This window comes from Blennius ocellaris, assembly GCF_963422515.1.
Source record: "Blennius ocellaris genome assembly, chromosome: 6".
NCBI lineage: Eukaryota > Metazoa > Chordata > Actinopteri > Blenniiformes > Blenniidae > Blennius > Blennius ocellaris.
The window spans coordinates 4,227,476-4,250,254 of record NC_137655.1 but is presented as its reverse complement, the minus strand read 5'-3'; the positions used below and the strand labels follow the sequence as shown (position 1 = coordinate 4,250,254).

Here is a 22,779-nt window from a genome sequence, read left to right as displayed (position 1 = left end):
GAGGACCCTAGACCCCCGGCTGTAGCAGCTCCAGGACCGGGACGGGACACGGTCCACCCTCACCCCGCCTCAGCAGAGCCCCGGGACGCGGCGGAGGGCTTCACCCTCCCTCCCCCCCTCCCTCCCCGGCTCCTCCCGGTCCCTCCCTGCGGGAAGAAATGTGGCTGCACCCGGAGGAAGTCGCGCTGAAGAACGCGCTGAAGCTTTGGGTGACGGAGAGGAGCAACGACTTCTTCCTCCTGCAGCGGAGGAGAGGCCATGGAGAGCCCAGCAGTAGGATCACAGGTAAACAACAACAACAATAATAAGACACAAGGCAGGTACAAACAGCTGTACACACACACACACACACACACTCACACAATTTGATAAAGTTAGGATCATTACAGTCAAATGAAGTTTCAGGAAAAAAACAACCGTCTTCCTCACAGACTTTTTATTTATTTTTTTATTTTAATAAAGATTCTTCATAATTAAACTCTGATAAGTGAAGTTTCCAGATGACCGTGAAACCTGTCAATATTCATATTTATGCCTTATTTGATATTTAACTTTAACTGTGCCGTAAAAGAATTTCCCCTCTGGCATTAATAAAGTTTTTCTGTTTAAAAAAAAAATAAAAAATTAAGTAGTTTTGCAACGAACGTACTAAAAAAACTACGGTGGCCTGGAAGTGCAAAAGATGAAAGAATTCTGAAAATTGGAAAAACACTATAAATTAGGATATATTAAAAAAATGGAAATAAACAAATAAAAAAAACCACAAATTAGAGAAAACACCACAAAAAAAAAAACACGGAGAAAAAGTTTTTTCTGAAGTTTGTAGTGTTTCGCACTTTACCGTAAAAATAACACACCTAATTACGTCGTAACTTTGTGGCACAAAAATCAAAGCTAAAAGACCAAAACACACAAGAGAAAGATCCGTGTTATTTATATCGACGCCAACTATCGCTGTGTGAAACGGCGTCTCCATGGCAACAGACGTTGCTGATCCCCTTTGATCTCCATGAGGTGCCTCTCTCATCCCCTTTGTATGGGAAATGTTTCCGCAATTTTTTTTGAGATTCATTTGGAAACGGTTTCGCCGTTAACGTCCCAAAATCTAATCGATTAGTTCTTGGATGACGATAAATCATCGATTTTGAGTGAGTAGTTTTTTTTTTTTAATGAAAAGTATGTAAAATTAGTTTTTAAAAGGAAATGCTGATGTTGCAGGTAAAAATACAGAACAGACTGATTTTTCTTGATAAACTGTATTTTTACGCACAAATGGGGATCTGATTACGACTTTCTTCCTATAAAAAATGTAAAAATAAATCAATAAAAGAACCCCCCCCCCCCCCCCCCCCACCCCCCCCCCAATAAGAAGTAATTGTCTGGGAAGCGTCAGTGACTTCCTGTCTGAGAACAACAGGTTCCTTCATGCTTTGGGGAATCTCTTTAAATTGCTGCCGTTGAGAGAAAAACCTGATTGTTTTTCCGGCGTCTCTCTTTAGAAACCGGTTTTTTGTTTGGTCTGTGTGTTTTCTGATTGTCGGTGCTCGTCTTGACTGCTTCCCCCCCCACACCGCGGCTTGTTTTTTTCCCACTTCCCCCTATCCGGTGGTTATTTTCTCGGCTGGAAGTGAACCGTGCGGTCGTTCTCGACACCAGACAATCGCTTCACGCTCTTCCTTCTTCTTCCTCCGCACCGGTGGAGAAGCGCAGCGCGAGATTCTCTGCTAAAACAGAATAGGAGGAACTTCCTGGCCGGGGGTTTACTTTGTGTGTGTGTGTGTGTGTGTGTGTGTTTGTTCCTGCCGTTTCCACGGCGATACGGGTCAGAGGTAAAGTCCAACCGAGGCCTGCTGTCATGTGGTTCAACATTAACTCGTGGAGTGGCCTTTCATTTCACCACGTGGAGCTGTGGAAGTACCTCTTGACAAAAACAAGATCTTAATCAACCCTTATGTCTTTTTTTTTGTAGTCTTTTTAAAAAATTGCCATTTATGTGTTGCGAGATTTGTCCTTCCAGGAGTGGCTACTTCTTTATTTGTCTCTGTGTTTCCAAGCAGAAACAGGACTCCAGTGTGGGCGTGACGCTTTGGGAAACACTCTGTTCGGCCCGTATAGGCGTCCACGATGGCAAGGCTTCAGAGGGATTTCTGAGTAGGGCTTGGGAACCCAAACATCTGCTCTCGCCGACCTCTTGTGTGCTTTTATTATTCAGACAGACTCGCTTCATCTCGCCTTTGAGGCTCCCCGTGTTTTTTTGGGATTATTCTGCGGTGATGTAATGACACAGGAAGGAATCCGACACCGTTTGGAACGTTCTGGGTATCGCGCATCTTGGAATAACTTTACGAAACCGTCTCAACAGATTGGTTTGTGTCGTTGATCTTTGGTACAAATGCGAAAACCCTCAGAAACGTGGCACATTTTAAAGGGAAAACAAAAGTTTTCGTCTGCGTGTATTTCATTTATTTTGTATGTATTTATCCAACTTTTAACAACAACCAAAAAAAAATTCACCCGAATTGCAGGAAACCTTCAGGGATGCTTTGTCATCATCCACGGACCACTTGATTCGATTTTGGGATGTTAAGGAAAAACCGTTTCCGAATAAATCCCCCCAAAATATGTGAAAAAAACATCCCATGAGAGGCTCCTCATGGAGATCAGCGTCTGTTGCCATGGAGACACACTGGAGGCCTGCAGCTGCCGCTAGCCTTCTGCTAGCACACTGCTAACTCCGCTTCCCGGCCTCCCATCTCAGCCGATCCACTTGGTTCATATTTTAACTTGTAAAAAGCCAATGCTAGCTTTTCTGGAGTCCCACAAGGTTGTGTGTTGGGTCCCAGTTCAGTTCCAATGAAGGAACAATTAAAATTAGACGAAACAATGGAAAAGAAAGATAAATATTGAATAGGAAACATTTAACTCATTCGAAAAGGGATGGGAAGAAGTCGAGGCTCGTCGAGTTCTACACCATTGACGAGTGAAAAAACAGGCAGTTAAAAAAATAAAAGTATGACAAAATAACACTAATTGAACTATTTGCGAAAACAGAATATATTTATATTAAAAAAAAATTTTTTTTTAACTTCATGCTTTGTTTAATCATCGTCAAGAAGCTGTAGGATATAAACGACATTGTTTTACAGGAAAACCAGTGTCGCTCTCACTTTCTCGTAAAGGTTGCGTGCAGACGGAGAAAGACGGCGACTCTTATTTATTAATTTTTTCTGGAAGGTCTCTTTTGTGTAAAAACAACAACAACAATAAAAAAAAACCAAGCCCTTTTCCCTGTCCTGCGCTGGCAGACCGATGGCTTTGCGTTGCCGGGCTGCGGCTTCAGGCAGGCCGACCATGACGTCATTCTCAGGGCGTCTGAAAGCTTCTTTTTTTTTTTTTTAAACGGTCGCCGGCTGAGGCAGTTTGATGGCGTGTTTTATAGCCGTACGGTTATATAATCCGGTCAATCTGTCGTCTGCCAGCAAACGTTTCTCTTTCTCTTTGTGTGTCACGTGACTCTGCTAAAAAACAAAGAGAGCAACTTTTATACAACTTGTTTTATCCACTTCATGCAATGGTTTTATAAATTTAGAGTCCATGACCCCCTCTATGTATATAACAAGATTCTTTGTTAGATACAAGGGGATTATTCCTTGCTTTGTATATTATTTATCTTTAAAAAAAAATACTTCCGAACAAACTATAATGAAGTTAATTCAAGTTTTTTAAACTTTCTTCCAACATGTTTTTTTATCCTTCTTAATACCTAACCATGATTTTTTTTTTGTCCTTATTTAAGGCCTCTTTTATAAAAAAAAAGTTTAATTGAGGCTATATGTATTAAAAACAAAATCACTCAATTCAAAAATTTTTTTTAATACAAATTGTTTCAAGACTTGCTGAAATTCCTGAAAGTGCATAAAACACAAAACTGTGTTAAAGAAATGGTTGTCAGTAAAGCTCAGTTAATGAAAATCCCATAAATCTAACATGCCAATTTATTGCACATCCATAAAAACAACTTTATTATTATATCATATTATTTAACTTGTATTTAAACCTGAGAACTTACATATCTACTGTACTTATATCAGTATACTGTACTACTTGTACTTATATATAATCAGTTTTTAGCAGACTTGAAAGTAAATGCCAACTTGAACATTAAAGCGTTAATATAATATTGAACTTAAAAAAAACATGCTGAAGTTTGCAGAAATCTTGAGTCCTTTAGTCTCATTGGAGAAATTCCAGATTGCGCTTATGCTTAATTTAAAAACGTCTAAAAATAAATAAATAAATAAATATGAGCATATTGTATTTGTGTTTCACTAAAACATTAGAATTTTTTGGTTTTTTTGGGGTATTTCTACTCTCTGATGGGGGGAAGTTGAAGTGTGTGTCCCCTGATGTAAAAACAGTGTTGACATGGTGGAGTGTGTCCCGGCTGGACGGGTCGCCGTCTTTCTGCTATTTCTGTCATGCAGCTGTGAAATACTGTGGGACGAGAGAGAGAGAGAGAGAGACACACACACACACACATACACAGAGAGCGAGAGCGAGACAGAGAGAGAGAGAGAGAGAGAGAGAGAGAGACACAGAGAGAGAGAGAGAGACACACCGAGAGACAGAGAGAGAGAGAGACACACACACAGAGAGACAGACAGGGAGGGAGAGAGAGAGAGAGAAAGAGAGAGAGAGAGAGACACACACACAGGGAGAGACAGACACAGAGAGCGAGAGCGAGACAGAGAGAGAGAGAGAGAGAGAGAGACACACACAGAGAGAGAGAGAGAGAGAGAGAGAGAGACACAGAGAGAGAGAGAGAGAGACACCGAGAGACAGAGAGAGAGAGAGACACACACACAGAGAGACAGACAGGGAGGGAGAGAGAGAGAGAGAAAGAGAGAGAGAGAGACACACACACAGGGAGAGACAGACAGAGAGAGAGAGGGAGAGACAGAGACAGAGAGAGCGGGAGAGAGAGAGAGACACACACACACACACACACACACACACACACACACACACACACACACACACACACACACACACACACACACACTGAGACACAGAGACACAGAGAGACAGAGACAGAGCTGTGTTGTTCCTGCAGGTCTCCTGGTGGGGGCGCTGGACACGGTGCTGGACTCCAATGCCCGGGTCACTCCTTTCCGCATCCTACTGCAGGTTCCCGGCTCCCAGATCAGCTGGGTGATCGCGAGCGGTGAGCTGAACAAACCCCCCCCCCCCCCCCCCCCCCCTCCACCCACCACCCCCGACTTGCTCGTCCACTGACTTCGTCCCCCCTGTCCCTCCAGGAGCTGCGATGGAGGAGGTGAACAGGCACTGGGACTGGCTGATCCACAACCTGCTGCAGTCCCTGTCCGTGTTCGAGAACAAGGAGGACGTGTCCAGCTTCGTCAGGGGGAAAGTGAAGGTGTGGACCCGCCCCGGGGGGGACGCGGCGTCCAGCCGGGTGGGGGGGGGGGGTGGATGGATGCTGATGGGGCTCTTGGTGTGCAGGGCCTGATCGCGGAGGAGGTCCGGGGACGGCAGGCCGCCCAGGAGGACGACCCGGAGAAGTTCAGGGAGGCGCTGCTGAAGTTCGAGCTGCACTTCGGTCTCCCGTCCTCCGAGAGACTGGTGACGTCCTTCTCCTGCTGCTGCTGGAAGGGACGTGTCCCGCGGCAGGGCTTCCTCTACCTCAGCATCAACCACATGGCCTTCTACTCCTTCCTGCTGGGGAAGGAAGGTCTGTCCTCCACCTGTCTGTCTGTCTGTCCTCCACCTGTCTGTCTCTGTCCTCCACCTGTATGTCTCTGTCCTCCACCTGTCTGTCTCTGTCCTCCAACTGTCTGTCTGTCTGTCCTCCAACTGTCTGTCTCTGTCCTCCACCTGTCTGTCTGTCTGTCCTCCACCTGTCTGTCTCTGTCCTCCACCTGTCTGTCTGTCTGTCCTCCACCTGTCTGTCCCTGTCCTCCAACTGTCTGTCTGTCTGTCCTCCAACTGTCTGTCTCTGTCCTCCACCTGTCTGTCTGTCCTCCAACTGTCTCTGTCCTCCACCTGTCTGTCTCTGTCCTCCAACTGTCTCTGTCCTCCACCTGTCTGTCTCTGTCCTCCAACTGTCTGCCTGTCCTCCAACTGTCTGTCCTCCACCTGTCTGTCTGTCTGTCCTCCGTCTGCCTGTCCTCTCAACTCTCTGTCTGTCCTCTGAACTGTCTGTCTGTCCTCCAACTGTCTGTCTGTCCTCTGAACTGTCTGTCTGTCCTCCAACTGTCTCTGTCCTCTTAATTGTCTGTCCTGTTAACCGTCTGTCTGTTCTCCAACGGTCTGTCCTCTAAACTGTCTGTCTCTGCAGAAGTCATTCAGATCACATCTACCGTCATACGTCATTATTTAATATTTCTATATTTCAGGTTCTTTAGGTGTTTCAGAAATGCTGATGTTATTTTTTTTTTAAGAATTTTAAACGTTCTCATTGTTGCCATGGTTTTTATGGTCTTTCTTTTAAATTTCAATTACTGTTATGTATTATATCTGTCCCATTTTCTTGTCAATGCATCTTATTCTGTGCTTTTCTAAAATCATCTTAACGTTTTAACTGACTTGTACTTGATTGACTAAAATAAAAAGACGACGGTCTCGTCTCGTGTCCTCTTTGGTCCACAGTGAAGTTCGTTGTCCCCTGGGCCGAGGTGACCCGGCTGGAGCGGGTCTCCACCGGCCTGATGACGGAGGCCGTCCGCGTCCACACGCGGCAGCGGCAGCGGGACTTCTCCATGTTCCTCAACATGGACGAGGCCTTCGGGGTCATAGGTCAGCTGGCTGACATCACCCTGCGCAGGCTGCTGGACAGCGAAGGCCTGGAGCTGGACCGCGTCCTGCAGCAGCCGGCGCACATCACCAAGAGGTCAGAGACCCTCCTCCTCCTCCTCCTCCTCCTACTCCTCTTCCTCCTCCTCCTCCTCTTCCTCCTCCTACTCCTCCAGACAGACGACAGATGAGAGGACAGACAGTTGGGAGGACAGACAGACAGAGAGTTGAGAGGACAGACAGACAGTTGGATGACAGACAGTTGGATGACAGACAGTTCAGAGGACAGACAGACACAGTTGGAAGGACAGACATTTGGAGGACAGACAGTTCAGAGGACAGACAGAGAGTTGAGAGGACAGACAGAGAGTTGAGAGGACAGACAGACAGTTGGAAGACAGACAGATAGTTGGAGGACAGATAGTTGGAGGACAGACAGTTGAGAGGACAGAGAGTTGAGAGGACAGACAGACAGTTGGGAGGACAGACAGTTCAGAGGACAGACAGACAGACAGTTGGATGACAGACAGGTGGAGGACAGACCCTCCTCCGAATTAGAGGCAGCTCCTCTTCCTCCTCAGAGGAAGAGGAGCTGCCTCTATGACGGTGAGTAAAAAAAAAAAAAAAAAGCAAAGACATAATATTCATGACCTTTTTTCAGAAAAATGGAACATTTACTTATCGAGAAGTGGAATATTTGAACTTGTACTCAAAATGAGTATTTTATACTCTACCTTTATCTACTTTGCTTATATTTTGTACTAATTGTAAAGCCCACAGGTCGTTTTAATTTTTTATTTTAACTTGGCTAAAAGTATGACTTTTTTTTTTTTTTTTTGTAAGTTAAAGTATATAAAAATACGAGATGTTGAAATAAGGTTAGTGAGTTTGAGCATTTTGGTTTTTAAACCTCCTCACCGATAATGTCGCTCGGCTCTTCTTCACTTTCAATCTATATTCTAACCCTGGAGACGGAAAGAGGAAGTGAAGCTCCGAGCTTCATCGGTCGAATGATGCGTTTCTCATTAAGCGCCTGAGGAAAGAGGAAATGAAGAAACGAGTAAACGAGCTTGGTTTTTTTTGGTGTTTTTTTTTTAACAATGAGGTCGATAAAGTCCGGGAAGCCAATTAAATCTGGTTAAAATAATGATTAGAATAATGAATAATAAGGTTCATTAATGCAGATTTTTTTTCTATTTTTAGTTCAATATTTGTGATTTCTGACCGCCAAAAGTGATGTTTTTGATTTAGTTGAGCCTCGTTTTAATCGTCTTGCTTTAAAATGACGTCAGTCGACAAGAGTAGAATTCTGCCAGCGGCTGAAATGGAAGATTTAATTTATGCCTTCAACAAAATAAGAGTTTAGAATGACTGTCGATATTTAAATGTGTCGTTTTTAACCTGTGGTCCATCTCTTCTTCTTCTTCTTCTTCTTTTTCTTCTTCTTCTTCCTCCTTTCCCTCTCCTTCCTCTTCCTCTTCCTCCTCTTCTTCCTCTTCTTCCTCTTCTTCCTCTTTTTCCTCTTCCTCCTCTTCTTCCTCTGCTTCCTCTTCCTCCTCTTCCTCCTCTTCTTCCTCTTCTTCCTCTTTTTCCTCTTCTTCCTCTTCTTCCTCCTCTTATTCTTCTTCCTTTTTCCCCTTTCTCTTCCTCTTCCTCTTCTTCCTCCTTCTTCCTCCTCCTCCTTCCTCTTCCTCCTCTTCCTCCTTCTTCTTTCTCCTCTTCCTCCTTCCTCTTCCTCCTCCTCCTTTTCCTCTTCCTCCTCCTCTTCCTCCTCTTCCTCCTCCTGAAATATGTCGTTTTTAACCTGTGGTCCTCTTCTTCTTTTTCTTCTTCTTCTTCTGTTTCTTCTTCTTCCTCTTTTTTCTCTCTTTCCTCTTTTTCCTCTTCTTCCTCTCCCCCCTCCTCCTCTTCCTCCTCCTCTTCCTCCTCTTCCTCCTCCTGAAATATGTCGTTTTTAACCTGTGGTCCATCTCTGCTCTTCTTCTTCTTCTGTTTCTTCTTCTTCCTCTTTTTTCTCTCTTTCCTCTTTTTCCTCTTCTTCCTCTCCCTCCTCCTCCTCCTCCTCCTCCTCCTCCTCCTCCTCCTCAGGGTGCTGGAGGAGCAGGCTCTCCGTCAGTACGTCCTGGCCCTGTTCCGGCTCCCCCACGGGGAGAAGCTGTACGAGGTGGCGTCGTGCGCGGTATGGACGCCTCACGCCCGCTGCCACACGGCCGGCAGCCTCTACACCACCGACAGCTTCCTGTGCTTCTGCAGCCGCGAGGAGGGAAGCTGCGTGCTGCTCATCCCGCTCTCCGAGGTGCCGCACCTCCTGCCAGCTCCAAATATCAATCTCTTCTCTTCAATGTACCGAAAACCTGAGCATAAAACCTTTTTTTTTGGTTTTTTACATCAAAAAGTCAGTGATTTGAGGAACAGTGAAATCATCTAAACGTTTAGAGGCCATATCTTTTTACACTTTAGCTTTTTTTTGTGTATTATTGCCGTTTCCCAAGTCATCGATCGTCTTCTGTTCTCGATAAACTCTGATCTCGTTCTAGCATCTAAGCTATTAAACGCATTACTTTAACATTTAAATTCTTATTCAATCTTTTTAAATTACATTTCAAGCTCAGTACTTTTACTACATCATCAACCAGTTCTATTACATGTCAGGTTTTAATACGTTGTATTTTACAATAATTCAGTTGTTGCAGAGCTCAACCGCTGAATATTCTATTTTTATACCTGGAATATTCAAGATGACGCCACAATAAAAGTATCGTATATACTAGTTCATCAGGCAAAAAGCAACTAGGTTCCAGATTCTTTTTTTTTTATTATTCTGTTTTTATTGAAATATGTGAGACATCACAATTCAAGTTCGCCAAACAAAGACAAACATGGCAAAAACATTAACATCAGAGCAATATTTTTGAAGAATATGACAAAATACATGGTGGTGATGTGTTTTCTGGCAATTTTCCAGGTTCAAAACCAAAAATCCAAATTGTATAATTGAACCTGAGGGAGACATCGACTGTAATCGTTACTCTAAAAGACTAAATAAAGTAATAAAAACACACATAGAAGCAACAAACTGTCACAAAAACAAACAGTCAATAATGATTAACAATAAGCAGTTTTTTTTCAGGCCTTTTTGTGTGGATTCTTCTATAATGTCACTGGCTTCTCATTAACATTTGTGTTTTTAGGGCAGTTTGTTAAATGTTTGTTAAATTATTTCTTCCACTGGTTGAAGTTTAACTTCCGGCCGGGTTTTAGACGGTCACTGGTGTTTAAACCTCGACGCTTCGGGAATTTAAACCGTAGTAAATCTTCACATATTGAAGATTTTTTTTGTTCTGAGAATTGATTAGATGAGTTAATCTTTCTAAAACAAATCTGATCCAATAATTATGTAGAGAAAGTGAATTAAAATTGATTTTTTTTTGTTTTTTTTTAATATTAAAACCCAGATGTTCGTTTCCTGCTTTGCCTTCAAAACACGACTAAAGTTGTGCTTTTCGTTCTGCTTCTCTTGTTGACCCACATGAGCGTTTTAATAAAAGCTTAGCGGATTATCAGCCAGCTGCTTCATGGAAACGTCGTCTAGTAACCGTCGTTTCTTCACGTCATTCTGCATAATCTGCTTCAGATTAGAGATTAATTCTCATTCTGCCCTGTTGGAAATCCTACATTGTCTTTTTAACGTCCTTATTTATGCACTTTTCTTGCAGAAACGGAAGTTTATGTCAATTTTAAGCCTCGTTGCTTAAAAAAACAAAAAGGAATATTAAAGCAAAAGTAGATTTTTAGCTGGACTGTGTCAACGACTCCGGGGTCGAGCGTCGTCTCGTCTTCTTGACGGACCGTCTCCCCTTCCTGTCCCCGTCCAGGTTTTGTCCATCGAGAAGGCGGAGAGCACCGCCTCGCTGCCAACCCGCTCATCGTCAGTCTGCGCACCAAGAAGGCTTTCCAGCTCATCGAGCTGCAGGACAGAGACGAGCTGGTGGACAGTCTGAACGGCCGGCTGAGGGCCACGCAGTGGAAGCTCTCCATGTTCCGTAGCAGGAAGGACGGGAAGAGGAGCGTGGTGAGTGGGAGGGGGGGGGGGGGGGGGGGGGGGGGGGGGGGGGGGAGGGGAGGGGGGGGGGGAGGAGGGAGGGAGGAGGGAAGGAGGATGGGAAGAGGAGCATGGTGAGTGGGAGGAGGGAGGGAGGGAGAGAGGAGGGAGGGGGGGTAGGGAACGAAGGAAGGAAGGACAGGAAGAGGAGCGTGGTGAGGGGGAGAGGGGGAGGGAGGGAGGAAGGGGAGAGGAAGGAGGGAGGGAAGGAGGAGGGAGGGAGGGGAGGGGAGGGAGGGGAGGAAGGGGAGAGGAAGGAGGGAGGGAGGGAAGTGGGGAGGGAGGGGGGGAGGAGGGAGAAGGAAGGAAGGATGGGAAGAGGAGCATGGTGAGTTGGAGGGAAGGAGGGAGGGAGTGGGGGAGGGAAGGAAGGAGGGAGTGGGGGAGGGAGGGAGGGAGGGAGGAGGGAGGAAGGGAGGAAGGAAGTTAGACCACACAAAGTCCTAATTCCTCATTTTGATTAGACAACATGGAGTCATCATGGTTTATTTTGAGACATAATTGTTGTGAATGTAGAAGCAATTTTTTTATTATTTTGTGTGTGAGGTTGTAACTGTTATGTTGTCTGTTGTTACGTTATTTCTTTATTTATTCTTCACATGTACATGCATATATACAAACACATGGTGACTTTTAAAATAAAGTGTTTAAAAAAAATTTGAAAAAAGAATCCTGCATAAGAAACTTTATTGTCATTGTAATAAAACAACAAAACTTCGTCAGTAGCAGAAATGATTGAATATTAAAATAGAATAAAGATAATTATCATTTAATCATGTATTTTTATAGTCTTATTTTTATTCTTTTTAGTTTATTTTTTTTCCCCCTCTCTTTGACTCACAGCCTGTTTCCTCCAGATATGCTGTTGCGTTGAAACAGTGAAATTTCAAATAAAAGCCCATCCGTCTGTGCAGCAGACCGGATACACCTGCCGACATGCATGCAAACGTCATTTAGTGCATTTCAGTCAAAATGTACATTATATTGTGCCGCCTTATCACAAACTGCACCGTTTGTAGAATAAAATACATCTTTTATTGATCATTTAAGTTGATCTTATTATTATTTGTGTAATGTTTTTTTCACTGTTCCGCAGAGCGCTCCGACTCCGTACTACACCTTCTACTACGACAGCAGCCTCTCGGACGAGGAGGAGATCGAGGAGCAGGTCCTCCGAAACACCGTCAACAGCGAAGCCCTCATGACGGCGTTCAACCACAGCCAGGCGCTCGGCGACGGCGCGGCGAGGTCGGTCCAGACGCCGACCCGACCGACGTCCGGCTCACGGAGCGACGTCAAACTGTTTGTCTGGTTTGTTTTCCCGACTCAGAGCGCGGAGCCGCTGAAGGAGCGCCTGTGGGAGGAGCATTTCTCCGTGTTCGGCCGCGGCGTCCACATGTTTCGCACGCAGAAGATCCAGCGGCTGGCCGCCATGGGCGTCCCCGACTCTCTGAGGGGCGAGCTCTGGATGACCTTCTCTGGTGAGGCTCTGTGCAGGAGAGGCTTTGATTTGTGCAGGAGAGGCTTTGATTTGTGCAGGAGAGGCTTTGATTTGTCCAGGAGAGGCTTTGATTTGTCCAGGAGAGGCTTTGATTTGTCCCGGAGAGGCTTTGATTTGTCCCGGAGAGGCTTTGATTTGTCCAGGAGAGGCTTTTGATTTGTCAAAGAGGCTTTTATTTGTGCAGGAGAGACTTTTATTTGTGCAGAAGAGGCTTTTATTTGTACAGGATGCTTTTATTTATGCAGGAGAGACTTTTATTTGTGCAAGATGCATTTATTTGTGCAGGAGAGGCTTTAATTTGTGCAGGATGCATTTATTTGTGCAGGATGCATTTATTTGTGCAGGAGAGGCTTTTATTTGTGCAAGATGCATTTATTTGTGCAGGAGAGGGTTTTATTTGTGCAGGAAAGGCTTTTATTTGGTGCAAGATGCATTTATTTGTGCAGGAGAGGCTTTAATTTGTGCAGGATGCATTTATTTGTGCAGGATGCATTTATTTGTGCAGGAGAGGCTTTTATTTGTGCAAGATGCATTTATTTGTGCAGGAGAGGCTTTTATTTGTACATGATGCATTTATTTGTGCAGGAGAGGCTTTTATTTGTGCAAGATGCAAGATAATTAAATCCACAACTTGAGCTCCTGGTCATCCTCTGCCGTCTCTCCTCAGTCCTTTCTGTCAGTCTGATTATTATTATTTCATCTTATAAAGGACATCCTGGGCTTTCCCTTGATATGTCACATGCCACACTGGGATGCTTGAGCAAGGGCTGCACAATACATCGCAACTTTATCGGGTTTTATTATTTTTATCGCAAAATTAAAATAAGCATCTGTTTTTTCTTAACTAGACAAAAGAATGCAAGTTTTTTTTTTTTTTTTTTCTCGTCTCCACGCAGGAGCGTCTTCTGAGCTGGAGGCCCACCAGGGGTATTACTCCACCCTGGTGCAGAAGTCGATGGGGCAGATCAGCCTGGCCACCGACGAGATCGAGCGCGACCTGCACCGCTCGCTGCCCGACCACCCGGCCTTCCAGAACCCCACCGGCATCGCCGCGCTGCGCCGCGTCCTCACCGCCTACGCCCACCGCAACCCCAAGATCGGCTACTGCCAGGTGAGGACGGCGAGGGAAAGAACGGATTGCGCGTTGCTTCGCTGGTTGACGATCCCAGACGGGTTTTTTTTTTTTTTTTTTTTTGTGTGTGTGGATTTAGTGTTTCTTCTCTTTGTGATTCTCTCTTTAAGTCCATGAACATCCTGGCGTCGGTGCTGCTGCTCTACGCCAAAGAGGAGGAGGCGTTCTGGCTGCTGGTGGCCGTTTGTGAGCGGATGCTGCCCGACTACTTCAACCGCCGGGTCATAGGTCAGAGAGGGGGAAAAAAAATTTAAAAATACATTTAATAATGAAAATATAGAATCAATAAAAATTATTTTAAAAAGAATTTTATGCAAAATTATATATAATTGAATTAAAACTAACAAGGAAAAAAAAATACAATTAATAATGAAAATATAGAATCAATAAAAATAATAAAATCAAAATTGTATGCAAAATTAGATATAGTTGAATAAAACTATCAAGGAAAATTAAAAAACACAATTAATATTGAAAGTATAGAATCAATAAAAATAATAAAATAAAGAATTTGATGCAAACTTATATATAATTAAATTAAAACTAACAAGGGAAATAAAAAAACAATATTGAAAATATAGAATCAATAAAAAGAATTGAAAATAATTTGATGCAAAATTATATATAATTGAATTAAAAGTAACAAGGAAAATCTAAACATAAAAAAACAATTAATATTGAAAACATAGAATGAATAAAAATAATTAAAAAAAAGATTTAATAAAAAAAATGTAATTTGAAAATGTAATTTAAAGATTAATATTAAGATTAATTAAATATAGAAATAAATAAAAAATAATCTTCATTTGGGTTTAAAGTTTTTTTTGTGTAAATAGTGTTCAAAATAATGTCTTTGTTTTTTTGTCTTTGTTAAATTTCAGGTATTTTCTTAAAAGAGGACGTCAAGAATATTTTTTATTTATTTATTTTATTATTTGTTATTTTTACCCCCCCCCCCCCCACCCCCCCCCCAGGAGCTCAGGTGGACCAGTCTGTGTTCGAGGAGCTGATCCAGGAGCGTCTTCCCGAGCTGGCCGAGAGCGTCCCCGACCTGTCCACGCTGTCCTCCGTGTCCCTGTCCTGGTTCCTCACGCTCTTCCTCAGCGTTCTGCCCTTCAGCAGCGCCGTCTGCGTGGTCGACTGCTTCTTCTTCCACGGCATCAAGGCCATCTTCCAGCTGGGCCTCGCCGTGCTGGAGGCCAACGCCGCCGCGCTGTCGGCCAGCACCGACGACGGCCAGGCGCTCATGATCCTCTCCAGGTAGGGCCGGGAACCGGAGCGCTAGATAGAGCATCTTCCTCCCCTAACATCAGATTATAGAGCATCTTCCTCCTCTAACATCCAGATTATAGAGCATCTTCCTCCCCTAACATCAGATTATAGAGCATCTTCCTCCCCTAACATCCAGATTAGAGCATCTTCCTCCTCTAACATCCAGATTATAGAGCATCTTCCTCTAACATCAGATTATAGAGCATCTTCCTTCTCAAACATCCAGATTATACAGCATCTTCCTCTAACATCAGATTATAGAGCATCTTCCTCCCCTAACATCCAGATTATAGAGCATCTTCCTCCTTTAACATCAGATTATAGAGCACCTTCCTCCACCAACATCAGTTTATAGAGCATATTCCTCCTTTAACATCAGATTATAGAGCATCTTCCTCCACCAACATCCAGATTAGAGCATCTTCCTCCACCAACATCCAGATTAGAGCATCTTCCTCCTCATAACTTCCAGATGAGGGCATCTTCCTTCTCAAACGTCCAGATTATAGAGCATCTTCCTCCTCAAACATCCAGATTATAGAGCATCGTCCTCCTCTAACATCAGAATATAGAGCATCTTCCTCCTCTAACATCCAGATTAGAGCATCTTCCTCCTCAAACATCCAGATTATAGAGCATCTTCCGCCTCTAACATCCAGATTAGAGCATCTTCCTCCTCAAACATCCAGATTATAGAGCATCTTCCTCCTCTAACATCCAGATTAGAGCATCTTCCTCCTCAAACATCCAGATTATAGAGCATCTTCCTCCTCTAACATCAGAATATAGAGCATCTTCCTCCTCTAACATCAGAATATAGAGCATCTTCCTCCTCTAACATCCAGATTATAGAGCATCTTCCTCCTCTAACATCAGAATATACAGCATCTTCCTCCTCTAACATCCAGATTAGAGCATCTTCCTCCTCAAACATCCAGATTATAGAGCATCTTCCGCCTCTAACATCCAGATTAGAGCATCTTCCTCCTCAAACATCCAGATTATAGAGCATCTTCCTCCTCTAACATCCAGATTAGAGCATCTTCCTCCTCAAACATCCAGATTATAGAGCATCTTCCGCCTCTAACATCCAGATTAGAGCATCTTCCTCCTCTAACATCAGAATATAGAGCATCTTCCTCCTCTAACATCCAGATTATAGAGCATCTTCCTCCTCTAACATTAGAATATAGAGCATCTTCCTCCTCTAACATCCAGATTAGAGCATCTTCCTCCTCAAACATCCAGATTATAGAGCATCTTCCGCCTCTAACATCCAGATTAGAGCATCTTCCTCCTCAAACATCCAGATTATAGAGCATCTTCCTCCTCTAACATCCAGATTAGAGCATCTTCCTCCTCAAACATCCAGATTATAGAGCATCTTGAAGATATTAGGTTTAGGGATTATGATACTTTTTTGCAATAGAGATTAAAAATTACTGACACACACACACACACACACACACACACACACACACACACACACACACACACACACACACACACACACACTTGTTGAGTCGTCCATTTTCAGTTCAAGGACTAAACAGGAAGTGGCTCCTCTCGCCCTGTTCTTCAGTTTTCTGGACCAGGTTGGAATCGAGGACTCGTCCTGCCCTCCGACCCCCCCACCACCCCAAACACCACCTCCACTACCACCACCTCCACCTGCTGCTGCTGCTGCTGCTGAGGAGACCCCCGGCAGCGACGCCGACCCCCCCAGCGCAGGACGCGTCAACATCACCGCCCTCCTCAACGAGTCGTACCAGGTGAGCGAGGCGACGGTGCTTGAGCACCGTGGATTAGCTGACACGGTCTCCTCATCTCTCCTCCTACCCCCCCCCCCCCTTGTGGTTCCTCCTCAGAAATTCGGGGACCTGACGGTGCGTCAGATCGAGTGGCTGCGCCGTCGCCACAGGATCCAGGTGCTGCAGGCCCACGAGGACACCATCAAAGAAAACACGGTGAGCGAGGGGATTCGGACCGCAGGCGAGAATTCAGTCTGAACCTCGGGCTCGAGATTGACGACCTCTCTCTCCCCGTCTTCCGCGCAGTTGAGGCTCGTGACGCCGGACGTTTCCGTCGCCCCGGACAACCTGTCCGACATCTACGACCTCTTCAAGGTGCCGTTTGTTGTTTTTCACCGTTAATGAAATGTATGGGTAATATTGGAATATATGTTAAGGCAGCTAACTTTAGTTCTTTAGGGATGGATGTAGTAGTTTGTAGCATTTGTTTTTTTAAAGTGAGGTGTTTTTTAGTGTGCGCTATGTTTTACATGTATTATTTTAACTATGCATGTTTGTGTTTGGGGGTTTTACCCCAATGGGACTACAGATGGAAATTAGCGCTGAGCTAAATCTGGTGTATTCACAGCACTGGGTGTCTGTTCATTAATATCCACTGCCCCATTCAAATTAATTAATAAAGTAAAGTAAAGAGAGGTAGTAAAGGAGAAACACGGCCGATTGGTGCAGACTGTAAAAGGAAGTGTTATTTTTGGTAGTAAATAGTGTTTTTGTTATGAAATTAATTCTCCTACACTAATTTGTTCCTTTATTTTATTTTTGAGTGGATTTTTTTTCATATTTCCTAATATTTTTTGTGATTTATGAGCTAAAATAAGGCTAAAATAGGCTAGGCTAGTGAGCTCGTGGTGGCTAGGCTAGTTAGCTCGTGGCTAATGGGTAGCTACAAACAACTGTCTGCCTCTTCTAATTCACACTATTAGCTTTTCTTTTTTGGGTTTAGTACCATAAAAAATGATTCTTTCAAATGTTACTACATCAGAGTGTCGTCCCTGACAGTAACTGATAATAACCCCCCCCCCCCCCCCCCCCCCCCCCCCCAGATGGAGCACTTCATCAGCCTGTACTGGGGGGACCGGAGCTCGGCGGCGGCGGCCGAGGCAGCGGCGTGGCGCTACACCAGCTCCTTCGTGGAGCGGCAGTACCGGCTGGACCGCCCTCAGTTCAAGAGCCTGTACGGCCTGCTGGTGCCGTGGCCGGGGGCCGGCGACCAGCACACCGACACGCTGGCCAACCGCACCTTCACCCTGCTGGACCACGACCGCGACAACCTGGTCACCTTCAGGGAGTTCGCCGGCTGGATCGGTGAGGGGGACCAGGACTCGGCAAGATGATTGTTTTTTGTCTTTTTTTTAATTCCTTTCCAGCCTTCTTCTCCACAAACGCCGTTTAAACGAGACAACTTTTTTTTTTTCTTCCTGCAAATGAAAACTAAAAATTACGGAAGAGCATTAGGGCCACTGTGGAAAAAAAACCCTGAATTCTGACTTTTACACTCAGTATTGACTTTTTTTTCTCAGAATTCTGACTTTTACACTCAGTATTGTGACTTTTTTTTCTCAGAATTCTGACCTTTAAACTCAGAATTCTGACTTTTAAGAGAATTCTGAGTTTATATATATATTTTTTCCTTTAAAAAGTCTGAAATATAAAGAAACAGTGGATGGATTCTATAATCGCAGTAAAATGACTTTTTTTCTCAGAATTCTTACTTTTTTCTCAGAATTCTTACTTTTAAACTCAGAATTCTGGCTTTTTTCTCAGAATTCTGACTTTTAAACTTAAAATTCTGACTTTTATTCTCAGAATTCTGACTTTTTTCCTCAGAATTCTGACTTTTTTCTCAAAATTCTGACTTTTTTCTCAAAATTCTTTATAGTTTATATATATATTTTTTTCCTTTAAAAAGTCTGAAATATAAAGAAACAGAGTGGATGGATTCTATTTATAATCGCATCAGTTGTAAAATTGAGTAAAATGCCACATTTCATAATTTCTCATACCCTATTAACCCCTTCTATCCTTCCATATATCAAGTTATTGATTAAAGAAAGCAATGGGCTTCAGAGCTATACAGTTATATATATAATTTAAAGCATGGAACTCAGTTATTATTAAAGGTATTCCAAAGAGGGAAAAACTGCATTATCCCCACTCTTCCAGACACTTTGTACTGTGAAGACCTGAACGAGAAGATCCGGCTGCTGTTCCGCCTCCACATCCCTCCAGGTCAGACTGCGTGGAAACATTTAAAAACAAACAAACAAAAAAAAAAAACGCACTTTTAAATGTCGCTTCGCTCCGTGTGTTGTTGTATCGGCGTGTTGCAGCGCTGACGGGGAGCGAGGACGAGTCGCCGCTCACCAAAAACCCCCCGACGTCCACCAGCAGACCCCTCTGCCTCAACCTGCCCCCGGGTGGGTCCACACACACACACACACACACACACACACACACACACACACACACACACACACACACACACACACACACACACACACACACACACACACACACACACACACACACCTTTATCATACAATAGCCTTTCATTCGAATTGCAAAAGGAAAAAAAAAAAAATCTCAGGCTAATCCCACGTTTATAAAAAGTTTTTATCTTTAACAATTTGAGGTCAATTTGCCATTTTTTTTTTTTTTTTTACTAATTGAGCTTTTTCTGCTATATTTCAACATTGACTGTTCAACTTGAAAGCTTGGTGCCTTTTTTCCCTACAAATATTTACTTATTTTTAAATACTGGCTCAACACACTCAACTAAAACTACAAAATAAATAAATACATTTGCTTGGGAAAATTTCGATTATATTATAATAATATTATAATGAGAGCCACAAACATGTTCACAGCTTGGAAAGCATATCCGATTTTGTACAAACCAATGCTCTCTCTCTCTCTCTCTCTCTCTCATATATATATATATATATATATATATCTTTATTGGAGACACAAGGCCATAAAAAACAAGAAAATACAAGTATATTAAAAAAATAATGAAACTTTGACACAAATAGTTACAAAAACTGTGCGTGTTAAAATGTATACAGACTTTTGTACCAACCTTTGTTGCAAATTTAACAGTTTGTCTCCATAAAGCCTTTATATCAATATATCTGCTTTAAAAAGTGGATTTTATCTGAACTGAATGATAATTTAAGATGTTTTTTTTTAATGCATTTTATCATGACAGGTGGACAATGTGGTTCATTTCTGTGGTATTTTGGCCTCTTTTAATGCATTATGCATCGTCTGATGGCGTGATGGAGTTGGAGTGAGTCTGTGGGTTTTTTCTCAGGCGACGGTCAAGAGGAAGAGGAGGAGGACGAGGTGAAGAACTACCAGGAGCAGCTGAAGCAGATGCTTCAGGATCTGGCCAGAGAGAAGGAGAAGGACGCAGAGAAGCCGCTTCCACTCATGAACCAGGTACAAACTGATCACATTTGACTGCTGACATGCAGAATTCTTCTCCTTCAGATTCAGATTCAGATTGACTTTATTAATCCCTTGGGACGACTCCCTCAGGGAAATTCACGTTCCAGCAGCTTTAACAGGACAGGAGCAGCACACAGAGAGCAAAGAATGAATAAAATAAAATAGGATAAGGCTAAAGCAAATAAAATTAAAAAAATAAATTATGTACAATGGTATATAGACTCTTCACTAACCTTAACTCAATAGAAATGGCAAAAACTAATAAAAACTCCAAATATAAAATATAAAGTGACAGGTGGCATTAGAGACGCGTTCGCAACCTGAAACTCTCAGTAAAATAAAATAAAAAAAATTCTAATAATTATGTACAATGTTATATAGACTCTTCACTAACCTTAACTAAATAGAAATAGCAAAAAAAAATAGAAACTCCAAATAAAATATAAAATATAAAGTGACAGGTGACTTTAGAGACGCGTTCGCAACCTGAAACTCTCAGTAAAAAAAAAAAAAAAACACATATTAAAAGATATCTTGGAATAAGTGGAAGAACACTTTTAAACATTTGTTTTGGATTCAGGTTGATGTAAAGCTCCTTGATCTGGTGAATGGTGTTTAAAATTTATTTTATTTATTTATTTATTTTTAAATTCCTCTCTCACGTGCGGTTTCCAGTCTGTCGAAGGTTTTAACCCTTCGATGCACACGTGGGGTCAAAAATGACCCCATGGGTTGTTATTCTTCAACATCTTTAAAATGAAAAGTTGTAATATATTCATATTCCAGGTATTCCAGTTTTTGTATCATCAGACTGCTGACATCACATGTTGTAAGTGTAAGTGTTGACAGTCAAAGTTGCATTAGATGTCTAAGATGACATCAGATGTGTAAGTGGGACTGTCAGAGTTGCTAAGAATTAAAGTTTCATAGAAGATTCCAGAGGAACTGCTTGTGGAAGAGTGGGGGTCGTGATACAAAAACTGCAATTTCTTCAAATTAATGAAAGAATAAATAAAAATGCAAATGGCCTCATGTCACAAACACGTTTTATGAGGAATACCTAGAATATGAAAATATCACAACTTTTTGTTTTAAAGATTTTGAAGAATAACAAAAATATTGCAAAAACGCATTGATTTGAACTGGTGGTCATTTTTGACCCCACTTGTAGGAAGAGTGTAGGAACTGGTAGGTTGGGCATCCGAGGGTTAAAACTGACGTTCCTGCGTTTGCGTCGTCCGCAGCGGGAGTTCATCCAGTTCTGCAAGACGCTGTACAGCCTGTTCCACGGCGACGCCGAGGAGAACGAGCTCTTCCAGGCCATCGCCACGGTGACCAGCCTCGTGCTGCAGATCGGCGAGGCCAGCCACCGCGGCCGCGCGGCGGGGTCGGAGGCCGCGGGCGACGGCGGCGGCAACGGCAACGGCGGCGAGTGGACGGTGAGCTACTCCCAGATCGTGGCGTCGCTGCTCACCGAGCAGGCGCTGGTGAACTTCTTCGAGACGCCGGTGGAGCTGGCGGCCAAGATCTCGGCGGCGAGGGAGAACCAGTACCAGCAGAGGGCCGGGCTGCTCACCCTGCAGCACGGGAGCAGCTGACCGGGGGGGGCGGGGGAGGGGGGTGACTCACACCCAGCCGGGACACGCCCACTTCCTGATCCGACCAAATAGATAATTCCATTATTTTCTTTTTTTTTTTTACTGCGAAAATTTGAGCCAAAAACATGTTGGGTTTTTTTCTCTCTCTCTCTCTCTATAAATCATCTGTTCTTCTCCGCCCAGCTAAAAGTGGAGGCGCTGATGTTTATGAAGAGATAAGGCCGGTCAGCCAGAACATTACAACCACTAAGCAGGTGAAGGGAATCTCTTTTTTTTTTTTTGAGGAGGAGGAGTTTTCAATCAAAAACCAACGTGCCTGAGCAGAACAAAGTAGAAAACCAAAGGATTCCAGAGGTTTTTGACCCTCAGCTGGATTTTGTAAGGCGTGTTTTTTTTTTTGTTTTCCCCCCCTGGGTGTGGACTGACAGGCTCATGCTTCGCTACCGGAGCTCTGTGGCTTACAGGCTTCAAAACCTCCAGGACTGAAAGGATCTGCTGTTTCTGCAGCACAGCAGAAGCATGTGGTTATAATGTTATGGCTGATCGCTGTTTAAACCCATGAATCTGTGTCACTTCTACATGTAGGACTGTTTTTTATTTTATTTTTTTATTTTCTCTAATTACTAATTTTGGTACCTAAGAAGGATCTGCACGTGGTCATAATGTTCTGGCGCTTGGGTGAACACACTATCACATCTTTCCATTAAGGCACAGACGTTTACAAGATGTCACATTCTAATTATTATATGATTATAAAGCATCAAACAGGCGGCCTTATTAGAGTTTTTACTAATAAAACCTTAAAAATATGAGAAAATCCAGCATGCAGTTGGGTTTTTTTTTGTTTTGTTTGTTTTTTACACACCTTTTATGATCTGTTTATCATGAATTGTTTTCACATGCACGCACTTTGTTTAAACTTATTTTTGACGCAATTAGATGCTGATCGGTAAAATGTTATCTAGAATGTTAATGCTGTCTAGAAAGCACGAAGGAGGTGATGTCACTGGAAATGTTCTTTAAATTAAAAAAAAATCACTTTGACAGAAAAAAAAAAAGTTTTTGGTGTTTCTTTTGCTGAAAACTTCAGCATTGTTGAG

General features: G+C 43.2%; 1 protein-coding gene across 1 annotated transcript; it reads left to right on the top strand.

The window, feature by feature from the left end:
* Positions 1-140: 140 nt before the first annotated feature.
* tbc1d8 (TBC1 domain family member 8) lies at positions 141-22,683 on the top strand. Its single transcript, XM_080498011.1, is given in 20 exon segments — positions 141-285; positions 5,114-5,224; positions 5,319-5,437; positions 5,524-5,752; positions 6,670-6,910; positions 8,902-9,109; positions 10,689-10,728; positions 10,731-10,885; positions 12,012-12,396; positions 13,313-13,527; positions 13,659-13,776; positions 14,523-14,808; positions 16,403-16,592; positions 16,689-16,787; positions 16,878-16,946; positions 17,675-17,936; positions 18,795-18,860; positions 18,962-19,048; positions 19,945-20,072; positions 21,326-22,683. Coding segments are annotated over 20 exon segments (3,489 nt in total). The 5' UTR covers positions 141-158; the 3' UTR covers positions 21,680-22,683.
* The last annotated feature ends 96 nt before the right edge of the window (positions 22,684-22,779 follow it).